This window comes from Bos taurus, chromosome 7 (assembly GCF_002263795.3).
Source record: "Bos taurus isolate L1 Dominette 01449 registration number 42190680 breed Hereford chromosome 7, ARS-UCD2.0, whole genome shotgun sequence".
In the NCBI taxonomy this organism is placed as follows: Eukaryota; Metazoa; Chordata; class Mammalia; order Artiodactyla; family Bovidae; genus Bos; species Bos taurus.
Window position 1 is genome coordinate 102165886 of NC_037334.1, and position 15850 is coordinate 102181735.

Sequence of the window (15850 nt, forward strand, 5' to 3'; positions counted from 1 at the left end):
GTTTGAACATAAAACCTAGAAGATCAGAAAATTCCTAGAGCCTAAGCAGGAAATTTATACCTTTTTAACTGTTATCTCCCAAATAAAGTAAATTTGTTTCAGGGGCTCACAACTGTGTAGTTGTCAGAATTTAAAAGATTCATAAGAATAATTGGACATTTCTTCTGGGCTGTGTTTTCAAAGCTTTCTCCTCTTTTTTTTTCTTTTTGGTTTTTTTTTTTTTTTTAATTAAAGAAGTTAGAATTTCTGCTAGCATAAAATTTATCAAAGACTTTAAAACTTTTTTACTTTTGTATTTTAATTAAAAATTAATTGAAAAGCTTCTTGAGTTCTTGGCCTCTCTAGTCTCTTAAGCATTATTGTTCTATATTTACTTCATAGAAGAATTTAAATAATCATGTGGCATATGCTGTATATTTTAAGAGTATTCAAGTTACAAATAAGTAGCTTCCTTGTTTTTTGCTTATTTTGAAGTAAAGGGCACTTATAAAATTTGTATTCTAATAAGACTGGAAAACTCAGTCTTAAATGAAATTTTAAAATGTATAATTTATTTTAAATAGCAAACAGTTTGTGGCTTTGATTTGCTACGGGCCAATGGACAGTCCTATGTCTGTGATGTCAATGGCTTCAGTTTTGTGAAAAATTCCATGAAGTATTATGATGATTGTGCAAAAATACTTGGGTAAGGTTTTTTTCCTTTATATTTCTTCCTCTTTACTTTTGTTAGTGCATACTCGGTATTCAGAAACCAAATAATTGTAAACATCAAATGAACAGGGCTTTATAAGCACTCTAGAGTAAAAAATCCGTGTTCATAAAATGACATCCCCAAATCCTGAATTACACTTCAGGTTATGTAAGACAAATTAATTTATGAACAGTGTAAACTTTTAAAGGTATTTAACCTCATAGATGTAGAAACGCTGTATAACAATGATTTACACAGGGATGGTTGATCATTCATCGAAACAGCTGATTTATTAGATTACCTTGTTTCTCAAGTTTTTGTTAGGTAATTATAGTATTTTATGGTACAGAATTTACATTCGTGAAATAAGTAACGAGAATAAAATAGAAGTAATTGGAATTTAGAAATCTTGAATGATTCAACTTTCTACAAGCATATGTTACTCAAAATAATCTCATGAGATTATCAAGTGAGCATAAAAGAAATTATTGTGTACAGAAATGCCATTTTTGTATTCTTTGACTTATTTTCATACATCTTGATTTAGAAGACTTGAAAGACAATTTATGACGTTATTTATTTATTTTATTTTTGGCCGTGCTGGCTCTTCTTTGCTATGTGCAGGCTTTCTCTAGTTAGGGAGGGAGGGGCTCCTCTGTGTGGCTCTGCGCAGGGTTCTCACTGGTGGCTTCTCTTGCTGCAGAGCAGAGACTAGGCACACAGGCTCAGTAGTTGTGGCACACGGGTTTAGCTGTGCTGGGGGGAGCAGTCGACCAGACCAGGGATCAAACCCACGTGGGGTCAGGGAAGTCCTGACAAAGACTGTTTTTAACCATTTCAAAGTATATACGACAAAATACTTATGCCAAAGCCATAAAAAACTTAAAACTTTAAAATATATCTTAATCATTGGAGTCAGCAATTATAGTATATTTCAAAGGTTTCTGAACTTACCCTTAAAGTAAAATTTAGCAGGTCTCAGTTAAATTTTAGCATGAATAAATGCTAAATTTAAGCAAAACAAAAAATGTCCTGTAATTACGTAAAATTTTCATTGTTAACCTTTTTAGCAAACTGTAATAGAAATCTGTTAAAAATGAGCAATGGTATTTAAAATAGCTTTCAGTTCAGTTCAGTCACTCTGTCGTGTCCGACTCTTTGCGACCCCATGAACTGCAGCACGCCAGGCCTCCCTGGCCATCACCAACTCCCGGAGTTCACTGAGACTCACGTCCATCGAGTCAGTGATGCCATCCAGCCATCTCATCCTCTGTCGTCCCCTTCTCCTCCTGCCCCCAATCCCTCCCAGCATCAGAGTCTTTTCCAGTGAGTCAACTCTTCGCATGAGGTGGCCAAAGTACTGGAGTTTCAGCTTTAGCATCATTCCTTCCAAAGAAATCCCAGGGCTGATCTCCTTCAGAATGGACTGGTTGGATCTCCTTGCAGTCCAAGGGACTCTCAAGAGTCTTCTCCAACACCACAATTCAAAAGCATCAATTCTTCGGCGCTCAGCCTTCTTCACAGTCCAACTCTCACATCCATACATGACCACAGGAAAAACCCTAGCCTTGACTAGACGGATCTTTGTTGACAAAGTAATGTCTCTGCTTTTGAATATGCTATCTAGGTTGGTCATAACTTTTCTTCCAAGGAGGAAGCGTCTTTTAATTTCATGGCTGCAGTCACCATCTGCAGTGATTTTGGAACCCAAAAAAATAAAGACTGACACTGTTTCCACTGTTTCCCCATCTATTTCCCATGAAGTGATAGGACCGGATGCCGTGAACTTTGTTTTCTGAATGTTGAGCTTTAAGCCAACTTTTTCACTCTCCACTTTCACTTTCATCAAGAGGCTTTTGAGTTCCTCTTCACTTTCTGCCATAAGGGTGGTGTCATCTGCATATCTGAGGTTATTGATATTTCTCCCAGCAATCTTGATTCCAGCTTGTGTTTCTTCCAGTCCAGCGTTTCTCATGATGTACTCTGCATAGAAGTTAAATAAGCAGGGTGACAATATACAGCCTTGACGAACTCCTTTTCCTATTTGGAACCAGTCTGTTGTTCCATGTCCAGTTCTAACTGTTGCTTCCTGACCTGCATATAGGTTTCTCAAGAGGTAGGTCAGGTGGTCTGGTATTCCCATCTTTTTCAGAATTTTCCACAGTTTATTGTGATCCACACAGTCAAAGGCTTTGGCATAGTCAATAAAGCTGAAATAGATGTTTTTCTGGAACTCTCTTGCTTTTTCCATGATCAGCAGATGTTGCCAATTTCATCTCTGGTTCCTCTGCCCTTTCTAAAACCAGCTGGAACATCAGGAAGTTCATGGTTCACGTATTGCTGAAGCCTGGCTTGGAAAATTTTCAGCATTACTTTACTAGCATGTGAGATGAGTGCAAATGTGCGGTAGTTTGAGCATTCTTTGGCATTGCCTTTCTTTGAGATTGGAATGAAAACTGACCTTTTCCAGTCCTGTGGTCACTGCTGAGTTTTCCACATTTGCTGGCATATTGAGTGCAGCACTTTCACAGCATCATCTTTCAGGATTTGAAATAGCTCAACTGGAATTCCATCACCTCCACTAGCTTTGTTTGTAGTGATGCTTTCTAAGGCCCACTTGACTTCACATTCCAGGATGTCTGGCTCTAGGTCAGTCATCACACCATCGTGATTATCTGGGTCATGAAGATCTTTTTTGTACAGTTCTTCTGTGTATTCTTGCCACCTCTTAATATCTTCTGCTTCTGTTAGGTCCATACCATTTCTGTCCTTTATCGAGCCCATCTTTGCATGAAATATTCCTTTGGTATCTCTGATTTTCTTGACGAGGTCTCTAGTCTTTCCCATTGTGTTGTTTTCCTCTATTTCTTTGCACTGATCGCTGAGGAAGGCTTTCTTATCTCTTCTTGCTATTCTTTGGAACTCTGCATTCATGTGCTTATATCTTTCCTTTTCTTCTTTGCTTTTCACTTCTCTTCTTTCCACAGCTATTTGTAAGGCCTCCCCAGCCATTTTGAGTTTTTGCATTTCTTTTCCATGGGGATGATCTTGATCCCTGTCTCCTTATAGGTGATCAATAAAAGCTGGTAAGAAATACTCAGTGTCCACAGAGATAATCTTGGATTTTAGAATCTGTGGAAGTAAATAGGCAACTCTAGTGACATGAAAGTGAAAGTCACTCAGTTGCAACCGCATAAACTAGCCTGCCAGGCTCCTCTGTCCATGGAATTCTCCAGGCCAGAATACTGGAGTGGGTAGCTGTTCCCTTCTCCAGGGGGTCTTCCCAGCCCAGGGATCAAACCCTCGTCTCCTACATTGAAAGTGAATTGTTTACCATCTGAGCCACCAAGGAACTTACTTGAATCCAAGGTGATTTATATTTTTAAAAAGGAAATAAGTAAATTCCAAATTCATGATATCCCATTGCTGTGTTCTATATACCAGTTTAGCACTGCTAATCTAATTTTTTTATCAGGATTGATTTTTTTCTTAGTTTACTTTTTATGTACTGTATTCACATAATTACTAGATAGTTTGACTTTAACTTCTATGATTTTCTTTTGTCATTAACACCCAGGTTTGTCTTAAAATGAACTAGTTTAAGTTTTCTTTTTTTGTCTTGAAGGAATATTGTAATGCGAGAGCTTGCTCCACAATTTCATATCCCCTGGTCAATACCCTTAGAAGCTGAAGATATCCCGATTGTACCAACTACATCTGGAACTATGTAAGTTTGAGTATTTTCATTCAGAAATTCCTTGTGTTTCCCTGTTGGCCTGTGCTATCACAATAAAGATTACATATATGAATAATATTTAATAATTTACTTTGTATATTTTCATATGATTCACTTTCCAGATGGAAAAATAGATTATAAGCTTTTACATGGGCTATTTAGAATGAAAGAGTTTCCCAGGTGATTCAGTGGTAAAGAATCCTCCTGCCAACGCAAGGAGATGCAGGATCCCTTGAGTTAGATCCCTTGGTCGAGAAGATTCCCTAGAGGAGGAAATGGCAACCCACTCCAGTATACTTGCCAGGAGAATCCCATGGACAGAGGAACCTAGCAGGCGCCGGTCCGTAGAGTCACGAAGAATTGCACACGGCCAAGCAACTGAGCACTCACACATGCATTTAGACTAAAGATCTTTTCTGTTGTTAAAATCCCGAAAAATTTTTGGATAATTATAGAACTGTTGAATTGAGCCATAAGAATAAAGGAGGTGCCAGCAGATATATTACTTAAAGGTTCATGGTCAGTGGTTTACAGTTTTGGTGCTCTTAGCATGTAAAGGAAAAATACATAGTTAGATCTTGAAGTAAATTACTTAGACCAGTATTGCCAAAGTGTTTTATAAAATTTCTAGTGAAATTTACTACCTAAAATTCACTTGTTATTCATGTGAGCTAGGAGCTTTATGTTAGCATGTTAAATATTCTGAGGATACCTGATTGGGGCAGAAGAGAGGACAAAAATACTTAATTTTGTTTTTATACCAGTATTTCCAAACTTATTTAATACAAAGTATATTTTCGGTAACTTACTCTAGAGAGTTGTGTTCTGTGTCTCATAATTTGACAAATGGTAGTTTAAACCCTCCTTTGTGGCTCAGCTGGTAAAGAATCCGCCTGCAACGTGGGAGACCTGGATTGGGAAGATCCCCTGGAGAAGGGAAAGGATACCCATTCCAGTATTCTGGCCTGGAGAATTCCATGGGGTCACAAAAAGTCAGATACCACTGAGCGACTTTCACTTCCTTTCATTCTTACTAAGACAGTTTTATCTTCCAGTATTTTAAGTTTGAAATACTTTTCTTCATACATGGGCGAAATAAATATAGCAGCTTTATTTTGTTTGATTTAATGACATCTGTCTGTATAATGATCTACCACACTGGGCAGGTAATTAATGAAGTTAGGGAATTATAGTCCATTTGCTTGTATCCAAAGTTAGTATAGTCATCTCTGAAGAAGAAGCAAGCTTGATATTACTCCCCCTCCAGCATCTTAAATTCTTTTTAGGATTGACTTCATAAAATTAAAGCTAGTTGTTACAAGCGCTGTTCTTAATGGGAACGATCTTGAAGTGGTAAAAGATAGTTCCAAATAAACAATTAGATGTGTTAATCTTAGTTATATAACAAATCTTTGTTAGAAAATTGAGAATGTTGTTTCTTTTTTAACTTAAGGATGGAACTTAGATGTGTCATAGCCGTCATTCGTCATGGGGATCGAACACCAAAGCAAAAAATGAAAATGGAAGTGAGGCATCAAAAGTATGTTTAAAGAGGAATAATTTAATTCACAGGATGTGATAATTCAAGATTTCTGATGGGTTCTTATCTATTTTGATTAATACATCATGAGGAAAGACTGCCACTATTTCTTGACCAGTAATATTTAAACCACTGGAAAAAATAAAATTGAAACAAAATCCATCTTAAATTGTGTGTATCAGTATCAGAAAATTACTGTCGCAATATCCATAAATGGTCATCATCCTGACTTAGCTTTTATTTAGTGTTGTAAAGATGAAAATTAATAAAATGGAAGTTAATTTTTATTCAGTTAATCTAGTGATTATTAGCTTAATATGGTTTAAGAAAATACGAAGTTTTATCAGTCAAGTAAAAGAGTAATACTGTAGAGTGAAAGTGAGCACACACATGTGAAGTCCATAGACCCCAAGTCCATTATCTGTCACTAATTATTATCTTAGTCCCTTATCTATCATTTATTATAGTTACTTGTTTTATAGAGATAATATTATTGCAAATGCCTAACAGTATTCTGTCTCGTTTATAAGATTCTTTGATCTCTTTGAAAAGTGTGATGGATATAAATCTGGGAAATTAAAACTCAAAAAACCGAAACAATTACAGGCAAGTGCAGTTGATTTCTTGTTGGGTTTTAAACTACTAATGGCAAAATTACATAAAAATTCAGTTCTTTATTCCTTTTACAGGAAGTGCTGGATATTGCACGACAACTTCTTATGGAACTGGGACAAAATAATGATTCTGAAATTGAAGAAAACAAATCAAAACTTGAACAACTTAAGACTGTGTTAGAGATGTAAGTATCCTTTTGAAACCCTTAATTTTGATAACTATAGTGCTCTTTTTTTTAAAATATGTGTGACTTTTCATGTTAATTTCCTTCACAGTTCGATCTATTTTGCTTTTTCTCACTGTAAATCAGGTGAAATTAGTGAAAGTCTAGTAAGTTTTTATTTTTACCAGTGAGAAAAGAGATCGTTACATTGAAGGTTCTGTTTTATAATGGTGTTAATTTTGATGAGACCATCAAAAGAGAACATCACATTTGGATTGTTGGTGAAGTACTACATAGGATGAAGGCCACATTCTTAGGTTAACCATAGACTCAGTGCTGTTTAAATGAAAAATAACTTCACATTATGTGTTAATCAGGTGAAATTGGTGCCACCAATATGCCTCTTACAAGATTTATTTCTTTGACCACTCAAAATAAAAAAAAAGAAATCATTATTTTCATTTTTAAAGACAAGGTAGAGTTTAGTTTTTCTTTAGGAGGTTGTATTGCGTGCTTATTAAATATTGTCTGTTGTATTTGCCATTTTATTTTTCAGGTATGGCCATTTTTCTGGAATAAATCGTAAGGTCCAGTTAACCTATCTCCCTCATGGTTGTCCTAAGACATCTAGTGAAGAAGAGGGTATGTCACTATTAATGCTTATTAGTTTTTAATTATATGTAGGAACTTGCTACTCATTGTTGATTACCTTTTTAATCTACTGTCAAATAGTTTAGGGGTTGGCATGCTGAATAGAGGAAAAATAATGTATAGCTTTGGTTAACTATGTCTTCTATCCTTAAAAAGTCTTTTACCTTTTCTCCTTTAGGTAAAGGATACCTTTTATTATTTTAAAAACTGCTTAAGAGTGCTCTTTTATTCTTTAGAGAGCTTATTTCTTTATAACTAATCATTACTTAATGGGTCCCTAACCCATACAGGGTAAAAAGGAAGAAAACTCAAGAAGTAGGAAAAGAATATTTGAAAAAATACACCATCACCATGTTTCTAAAGCAGATATTTTTTTCCACTCAATAAATCAGAATAAGCATTTTAAATGAGTCTAAGAGCAGTGAGCATAAAAATCCATAAGTTTATTTACTTTTTAAAAGAAAAATGGTCAAGGGTTGGGGAGCCATTTTATGGAGAAATAGAAATGCCCACTGTAATAATAATCAGTCTTGCCCTGTCAAACTGGCAGAATGTTTTCTTGTTTTATTCTTTTTTCAAATGGTAATAAGGAATGCTGATGAAAATGCAGTGTGACAGAATTTTATCCACTGGTAGGACTGTAAATTGACAATAATTCTTTGAAAAGTAATTTGGCAGTACATACCAAAAACTTCATAAGACTTCCCTGGTGATCCAGTGGTTAAGCCTCCACACTTCCACTGTAGGTGGCGTGGATTCCATCCCTCGTCAGTGACCTGAGATCCTGCACATTGCGTGGTGCAGCTGGAGGGTGGGGTGCAGGGGAAACTTCAAAAATTTTTTACATACTTTGACCTTAAGTATACCTAGGAGAATCTATCCCAATGGGATAGTCAGATCTTGAGGGAAAGATCTTCTATAGGGATAATTACAGTGGCCCACTATTTATAGGAGCAAAACTTGAAGTAAAGATTAAATGCAAGCAGAAATTTGACTATGTTGATCTTTATTCTGAAAGTTCATATATTGCTCTCTTGTCATACCACATGATTAGTAACAATGCAGATTGATTTTCTATATTTTGATGTTTATATCAAAAGCATTCCATAACGATAATTAAAAAGTCAATTAATTGCCTTTATTATAAGTGAATGTTGGCTTGCATGGTGAAGCACATACAATTACTGACTAGCCCCAGGGTAAAGGATGCTTTTCTATCACTTTTAGTGAATCATTAAATTCCTTAGTGTTTATTGTGGTACTTTTAAAATGACCTTTGTTTCTGGAACCCAACACAGATGTTAGGACATAATAAAGAGTAGGTCAAAATTCAGAATAGAAACTCGGACGTCCTCTGTGTCTGAGAAAATACTTTGTTCTGGAACATGCAGATTCCACAACTCCAAATTTAAAAAGCTGTTCTTGGCTATATTTTATTGTATATCTCACTCGTAAATGTAAATTATAATAAATATTAAGCTCTGTTGTCTTGTATTTCCTTAAAAGTTATACAAATCACTGGTTACTAATCATAAAAATGTATATATCTTCTTCCCTTCAGATAAAATTACCTTTCATGTGGCAGCACTGCAAAGACAAGCTCTGAACTTGTCATCAGGGAGCTCTTAACCTAGCATATCTAGTATAACTAAAAACATGCAGCAAATACTGTTGGCTCTCATACCATTTTCAGAGCAGGGAAGGGAGACGTTTCCTTTCAGAAAACTGGGAAAGAGCCTTCTTTCTAGAGTATGGAAGAGATCTTGAAATTTTAGTAAGATTTTAATAAGTGAAACGAGTGCTATTCCTAGTAGAAGCAACAGCCTACAAAGGATAGATATGTTTAAGGAACAAAGTAATCTACATAAGGCCCGCATTCCACTGCAGAAGAGACAAAAAGAAAAAAAGTAATCATGAAATATATCTGTTTAAAAGAAGAAAACTTGACATTTGCATTATCCATTCACATGTGTCTTAGACAGCCGACGAGAAGAGCCATCCTTGCTTCTGGTTCTAAAGTGGGGAGGAGAACTAACCCCTGCAGGCAGGGTCCAAGCCGAAGAACTCGGAAGAGCTTTCAGGTGTATGTATCCTGGAGGTCAAGGTAAATTTTGGCGTTTGTTTACTTCAGTTAAATTCATACATCATTTTTCCAGATCCTCCTTTTGAGATGTTATTAAGTATAGAAATACAGTGAGATAAAAATATAGCTTAAGTGATTTGAGGATTTATTTTCAGGAGATTATGCAGGATTTCCTGGTTGTGGTTTACTTAGATTACATAGTACCTACCGACATGACCTTAAAATATACGCCTCTGATGAAGGACGAGTTCAGATGACTGCAGCTGCTTTTGCAAAGGTATAAATAAATGTTTTTAGAATTATTAAAATTTCATCTGATATAGCATTTTAAAAGATTTTTACTGAGGTAATATTCTAAATTCGAGACTTCAGACTAAAACCCTGAAATGACCATGACAATTTGTATTAATAAAGCTTGTTATAAAGTAAGCGTATGCCCTGTGAAATTCTGCATGTAACAAAATAAAAATTAAGATGCTTTCTATTTTGCATTCTAATTCTTAAATCTCTTTTGGCTTTTATTTAATGTGTTTAGGGTCTGTTAGCTCTAGAAGGAGAACTTACACCCATTCTTGTTCAGATGGTGAAAAGTGCAAACATGAATGGCCTTTTGGATAGTGATAGTGATTCTTTGAGCAGTTGTCAGCAACGTGTAAAGGCAAGACTTCATGAAATACTTCAGAGAGACAGAGATTTTACTGCAGAAGATTATGAAAAGGTGGGTCTTAGCAAATTCCTACACTGTCAAATATGCACACGAGAAAATGCATAAAACATAAACTCAGAGCTTGTATTACAAATGCAAAAGGACATATAATCCCTATACAGGGGGACAGAATGTTGGAAGAACTCTAGCCTCTGTGTGCCTCTTCCCAGTTGTAGTTGCTTCTTATCTGCTAGAAATAACCAGTATCCTAGCTCTTTATAGTCATATCCAGAATGCTTATTCAGATGAGTACACGTTTGTAGCTCCCGTAGTCTTGGTTTGTATTTTTTAAGCTTCCTGTAATGGGATTTTTTTTTAATGTCTGACGTCTTTTTCTCAATATTATGTTTGTGAAATTCATCCATATTTTTGAGAATTTCCATAGTTGATTAATTTTCATTTCTATGTAGTATTGTTTTCAGAGGTTGGCTAACTTTTCTGTGAAAGGCCAGATAGTAAATATTTTTATACCTTGCTGATCACATATAGTTACTTGTTGCATTATTCTTTACTTTTTTTTAAACTACCTTTTAAAAATTGTAAAAACCATTTCTTAGCTCATAGGCTATTACAGGTTATGTTTGGCCTACAGGCCATAGTTTGTTGATCTGTATTCTATTTTATGAATATGCTCCAATTTATTATTTTTTATTTTTTTATTTTATTTTATTTTATTTTTTATGCTCCAATTTATATATGCTTTACAATATTGTTACAGTTTGCGGCTGTTACAGGTAATGCTGCCATGAATATTCATATATACCTCCTCATGTAGATGAGCATGTTTCTCTTGGTGTATTATATTCTAGGAGGACAAGTGCTGCACCCCGCAGTCTACTTACATTTCAGTATCAGTATATGATGTCAGACAGTTTTCCAGAGTCACTAAGCAATTTATACCTCCACCAGAAGGCCATGAAAATTGTCATTGCCCTACATAGTCTCTAGTCTCAGTATTTTTGGACTATTCAATTTTGACTTTCTGAAGGTGGATGTATGGTAGTACCTTACTTTGGTTTTAATATTCACTGACCATTTAGGTACCTTCTTTCATGAAGCCTACTCCTCAATTCGTCCTTTTTTACTACTAGTTGCCTGTGTTTTGCTTAATGAATAATAGAATTTCTTTGTATATTTTGGATATGAGCGCTTTGTTATGCATATTCTAAGTTCTACCATCTACACTGAGCCTTAATGATTTCCTTTGATAAAGTTCAGTTCAGTCCAGTTGCTCAGTCATGTCTGACTCATTACAACCCCATGAACCCCAGCACACCAGGCCTCCCTGTCCATCACCAACTCCCGGAGTTCACTCAAACCCATGTCCATCGAGTCAGTGATGCCATCCAGCCATCTCATCCTCTGTCGTCCCCTTCTCCTCCTGCCCCGAATCCCTCCCAGCATCAGGGTCTTTTACAATGAGTCAACTCTTTGTTGAGTCAACTATTGGAGTTTCAGCTTTAGCATCAGTCCTTCCAATGAACAGTCAGGACTGATCTCCTTTAGGACGGACTGGTTGGATGTCCTTGCAGTCCAAGGGACTCTCAAGAGTCTTCTCCAACAGCACGGTTCAAAAACATCAATTCTTCGGCGCTCAGCTTTCTTCACGGTCCATCTCTCACATCCATACATGACCACTGGAAAAACCATAGCCTTGACTAGACAGACCTTTGTTGGCAAAGTAATATCTCTGCTTTTCAATATGCTATCTAGGTTGGTCATAACTTTCCTTCCAAGGAGTAAGCGTCTTTTAATTTCATGGCTGCAATCACCATCGGCAGTGATTTTGGAGCCCAGAAAAATAAGGTCAGCCACTGTTTCCACTGTTTCCCCATCTGTTTGCCATGAAGTGATGGGACCAGATATCATAATCTTAATATTCTGAATGTTGAGCATTAAGCCAACTTTTTCACTCTCCTCTTTCACTCTCATCAAGAGGCTTTTTAGTTCCTCTTCACTTTCTGCCAAAAGGGTGATGTCATCTGCATATCTGAGGTTATTGATATTTCTCCCAGCAATCTTGATTCCAGCTTGTGCTCATCCAGCCCAGCGTTTCTCATGATGTACTCTGCATATAAGTTAAACAAGCAGGGTGACAATATACAGCCTTGACATACTCCTTTTCCTATCTGGAACCACTCTGTTGTTCCATGTCCAGTTCTAACTGTTGCTTCCTGACCTGCATATAGGTTTCTCAAGATGCAGGTCAGGTGTTCTGGTATTCCCATCTCTTTCAGAATTTTCCACAGTTTATTGTGATCCACACAGTCAAAGGCTTTGGCATAGTCAATAAAGCAGAAATAGATGTTTTTCTGGAACTCTCTTGCTTTTTCCATGATCCAGCAGATGTTGACACTTTGATCTCTGGTTCCTCTGCCTTTTCTAAAACCAGCTTGAACATCTGGAAGTTCACGGTTCATGTATTGCTGAAGCCTGGCTTGGAAAATTTTCAGCATTACTTTACTAGCATGTGAGATGAGTGTAAATGTGCGGTAGTTTGAGCAGTCTTTGGCATTGCCTTTCTTTGGGATTGGAATGAAAACTGACCTTTTCCAGTCCTGTGGTCACTGCTGAGTTTTCCACATTTGCTGGCATATTGAGTGCAGCACTTTCACAGCATCATCTTTCAGGATTTGAAATAGCTCAACTGGAATTCCATCACCTCCACTAGCTTTGTTTGTAGTGATGCTTTCTAAGGCCCACTTGACTTCACAGTCTAGGATGTCTGGCTGTAGGTGAGTGATCAAACCATCGTGATTATCTGGGTTGTGAAGATCTTTTTTGTACAGTTCTTCTGTGTATTCTTGCCATCTCTTTTAATATCTTCTGCTTCTGTTAGGTCCATACCATTTCTGTCTTTTGTCGAACCCATCTTTGCATGAAATATTCCCTTGGTATCTAATTTTCTTGATGAGGTCTTTAGTATTTCCCATTCTGTTGTTTTCCTCTATTTCTTTGCATTGATCACTGAGGAAGGCTTTCTTATCTCTCCTTGCTATTCTTTGGAACTCTGCATTCAGATGCTTATATCTTTCCCTTTCTCCTTTGCTTTTCATTTCTCTTCTTTTCACAGCTATTTGTAAGGCCTCCTCAGACAGCCATTTTGCTTTTTTTGCATTTCTTTTCCATGGGGATGGTCTTGATCCCTGTCTCCGTCCATAGTTCATCAGGTACTCTGTCTATCAGATCTAGTCCCTGAAATCTATTTCTCACTTCCACTGTATAATCATAAAGGATTTGATTTAGGTCATCCCTGAATGGTATAGTGATTTTCCCCACTTTGTTCAATTTAAGTCTGAATTTGGCAATAAGGAGTTCATGATATGAGCCAAAGTCCGCTCCCGGTCTTGTTTCTGCTGACAGTATAGAGCTTCTCCATCTTTAGCTACAAAGAATATAATCAGTCTAATTTCAGTGTTGACCATCTGCTGTTGTCCATGTGTAGAGTCTTCTCTTGTGTTGTTGGAATAGGGTGTTTGCTTTGACCAGTGAGTTCTCTTGGCAAAATTCTGTTAGCCTTTGCTTCAATTTGTACTCCAAGGCCAAACTTGCTTGTTACTCCAGGTGTTTCTTGACTTCCTATTTTACATTCCAGTCCCCTGTAATGAAAAGGACATATTTTTGTGTGTTAGTTCTACAAGGTCTTGTAAGTCATCATAGAACCATTCTGTTTCAGCTTCTTCAGCGTTACTGGTTGGGGCATAGAGTTAGATTACCATGATTTTGCATGGTTTGCCTTGGAAATGAACAGAGATCATTCTGTCGTTTTTGAGATTCCATCCAAGTCCTGCATTTTCCACTCTTTTGTTGACTATGATGGCTCCTCCATTTCTTCTAAGGGATTCTCACCCACAGTCGTAGATATAATGGTTACCTGAGTTGAATACATCCATTCCAGTCCATTTTAATTCACTGATTCCTAAAATGCCGTTGTTTGCTCTTGCCGTCTCCTTTTTGACCACTTCCAATTTGCCTTGATTTATGGACCTAACATTCCAGGTGGCTATGCAGTATTGTTCTTCACATTATTAGACTTTACTTCCATCACCAGTCACATCCACCCGGGTGTTCTTTTCACTTTGTCTCCATCTCTTCATTCTTCTTGGAGTTATTTCTCCACTGATGTCCAGTAGTATATTGACACCTACCGACCTGGGGAGTTCATCTCTCAGTTTCCTATCTTTTTGCCTTTTCTTACTGTTCATGGGGTTCTCAAGGCAAGAATACTGAAGTGGTCTGCCATTCCCTCTCCAGTGGACCACGTTTTGTCAGAACTCTCCACCATGACTCATGACACCATGTAGAGCTTGGGTGGCCCCACGTGGCATAACTCATAGTCTTATTGAGTTAGACAAGGTCTAACTTTGGTCCGTGTGATCAGTTTAGTTAGTTTTCTGTGATTGTGGTTTTCATTCTGTCTGCTCTTTGATGAATAAGGATAAGAGACTTACAGAAGCTTCCTGATGGGAGAGGTTGACTGTGGGGGAAACTGCGTCTTGTTCTGATCTGCAGAGCCATGCTCAGTAAATCTTTAATCCAGTTTTCTGTTGATGTGTGCATTGTTTGGCCACTCATGGGCAAATCTGACTGAGTCTCCCACCGTCCTCCAAAGTTAAATTCCCTGGGGCTTCTCAGTCCCTGTGCCGGATTCCCAGGTTTGGAAATCTGTTGTGGCTCCTAGAACTTTCTTAACAGTGGAAGTATTTCTTTGGTATAATTGTTCTGTGATTTGGGGGTCATCTGCTCGTTAGCCCTCTGGTGGGGCTAGTGATGACCTCCTCCAAGAGGGCTTATGCCACACGCTGGGTCACCCTGGTCTGCTGCAGCCAGAGCCCCTGTCCCCGCGACAGGCCACTGCTGACCCGTCCCTCCGCAGGAGACACTCAGACACTCAAAGGCAGGTCTGGCTCAGCCTCTGTGGGTTCAGTGCATTTTAATTTATTATTTATAATACCTTTTTCTAACAAGGGGGTCATAGGATATGTCCATATATGGTCTTCATAAATTTTGTTTTTTCATGCTCATTTATCTGCCATACAGCTAAAAATTGACTTTTGTGTTTGCCATTAGATAAGGATATCAAAGTTGATATTTACCCCCAACTATATGTATATCCAGGTGTCTCAACACCACTGACTGAAAAGACTATCCTTTTCCTACTACCCTGTAGGATCAGCTTTATCATATGTGTGTAGTTTCTGGAACATAATTCTTTGTTGGCTTTTGTACCATTGAATGAGATCTCCCAAATCCTACATGGGTCCTTCTTCAAGTTTTCTTGACTTTTTGTGTATTTCCATATGAATTTTAAAATAAGCTGGCCAAAAGTCTCATTGGGGTATTGGTTTAGATTGAATTAGATCTTTAGTTTGTGGAAAAACATATTTTTAAAAAAATATTTGTGTTATAAATGGTACCTCTAAAACGGTTACTGTCTGTTGCTGCTATGTACAAAGTTTTTTTAATATTGACTTTATATATGTCAACTGTGTTAAACTTATTTATTAACTTGGTAATTTATTTCAGTTTTTAAAAAAACTTTCCAAAGGATATCCACAGGTTTTTGTCTTCCTTTCCAATCTTTATGCTTTCAATTCTTTTTTCTTGCTTTACTTTAATTGCTAGCACCATCAAATCCATATTAAATTGAGTGGCTTTTCTGGGT

General features: G+C 37.0%; 1 protein-coding gene across 24 annotated transcripts in view; it reads left to right on the forward strand.

Moving 5' to 3' along the window:
• The window catches only part of PPIP5K2 (diphosphoinositol pentakisphosphate kinase 2), an 82981-nt gene that overhangs the window by 23660 nt on the left and 43471 nt on the right, over positions 1–15850 (forward strand). For 18 of the 24 annotated variants that reach the window (XR_009495116.1, XM_059888461.1, XM_059888467.1 and 15 more), the window contains 9 exons: positions 564–685; positions 4317–4418; positions 5881–5967; positions 6498–6577; positions 6661–6766; positions 7302–7387; positions 9375–9500; positions 9635–9756; positions 10015–10197. Coding sequence is in view for 23 of the 24 variants with exons in the window: in XM_059888461.1 (XP_059744444.1) it covers positions 564–685; positions 4317–4418; positions 5881–5967; positions 6498–6577; positions 6661–6766; positions 7302–7387; positions 9375–9500; positions 9635–9756; positions 10015–10197 (1014 nt within the window). In the remaining variant the exon portion in view is untranslated. Of the gene's footprint in view, positions 1–563; positions 686–4316; positions 4419–5880; positions 5968–6497; positions 6578–6656; positions 6767–7301; positions 7388–9374; positions 9501–9634; positions 9757–10014; positions 10198–15850 lie in introns of all 24 variants that reach the window. The other 6 variants (XM_059888447.1, XM_059888449.1, XM_059888451.1 and 3 more) reach the window with 2 other exon arrangements.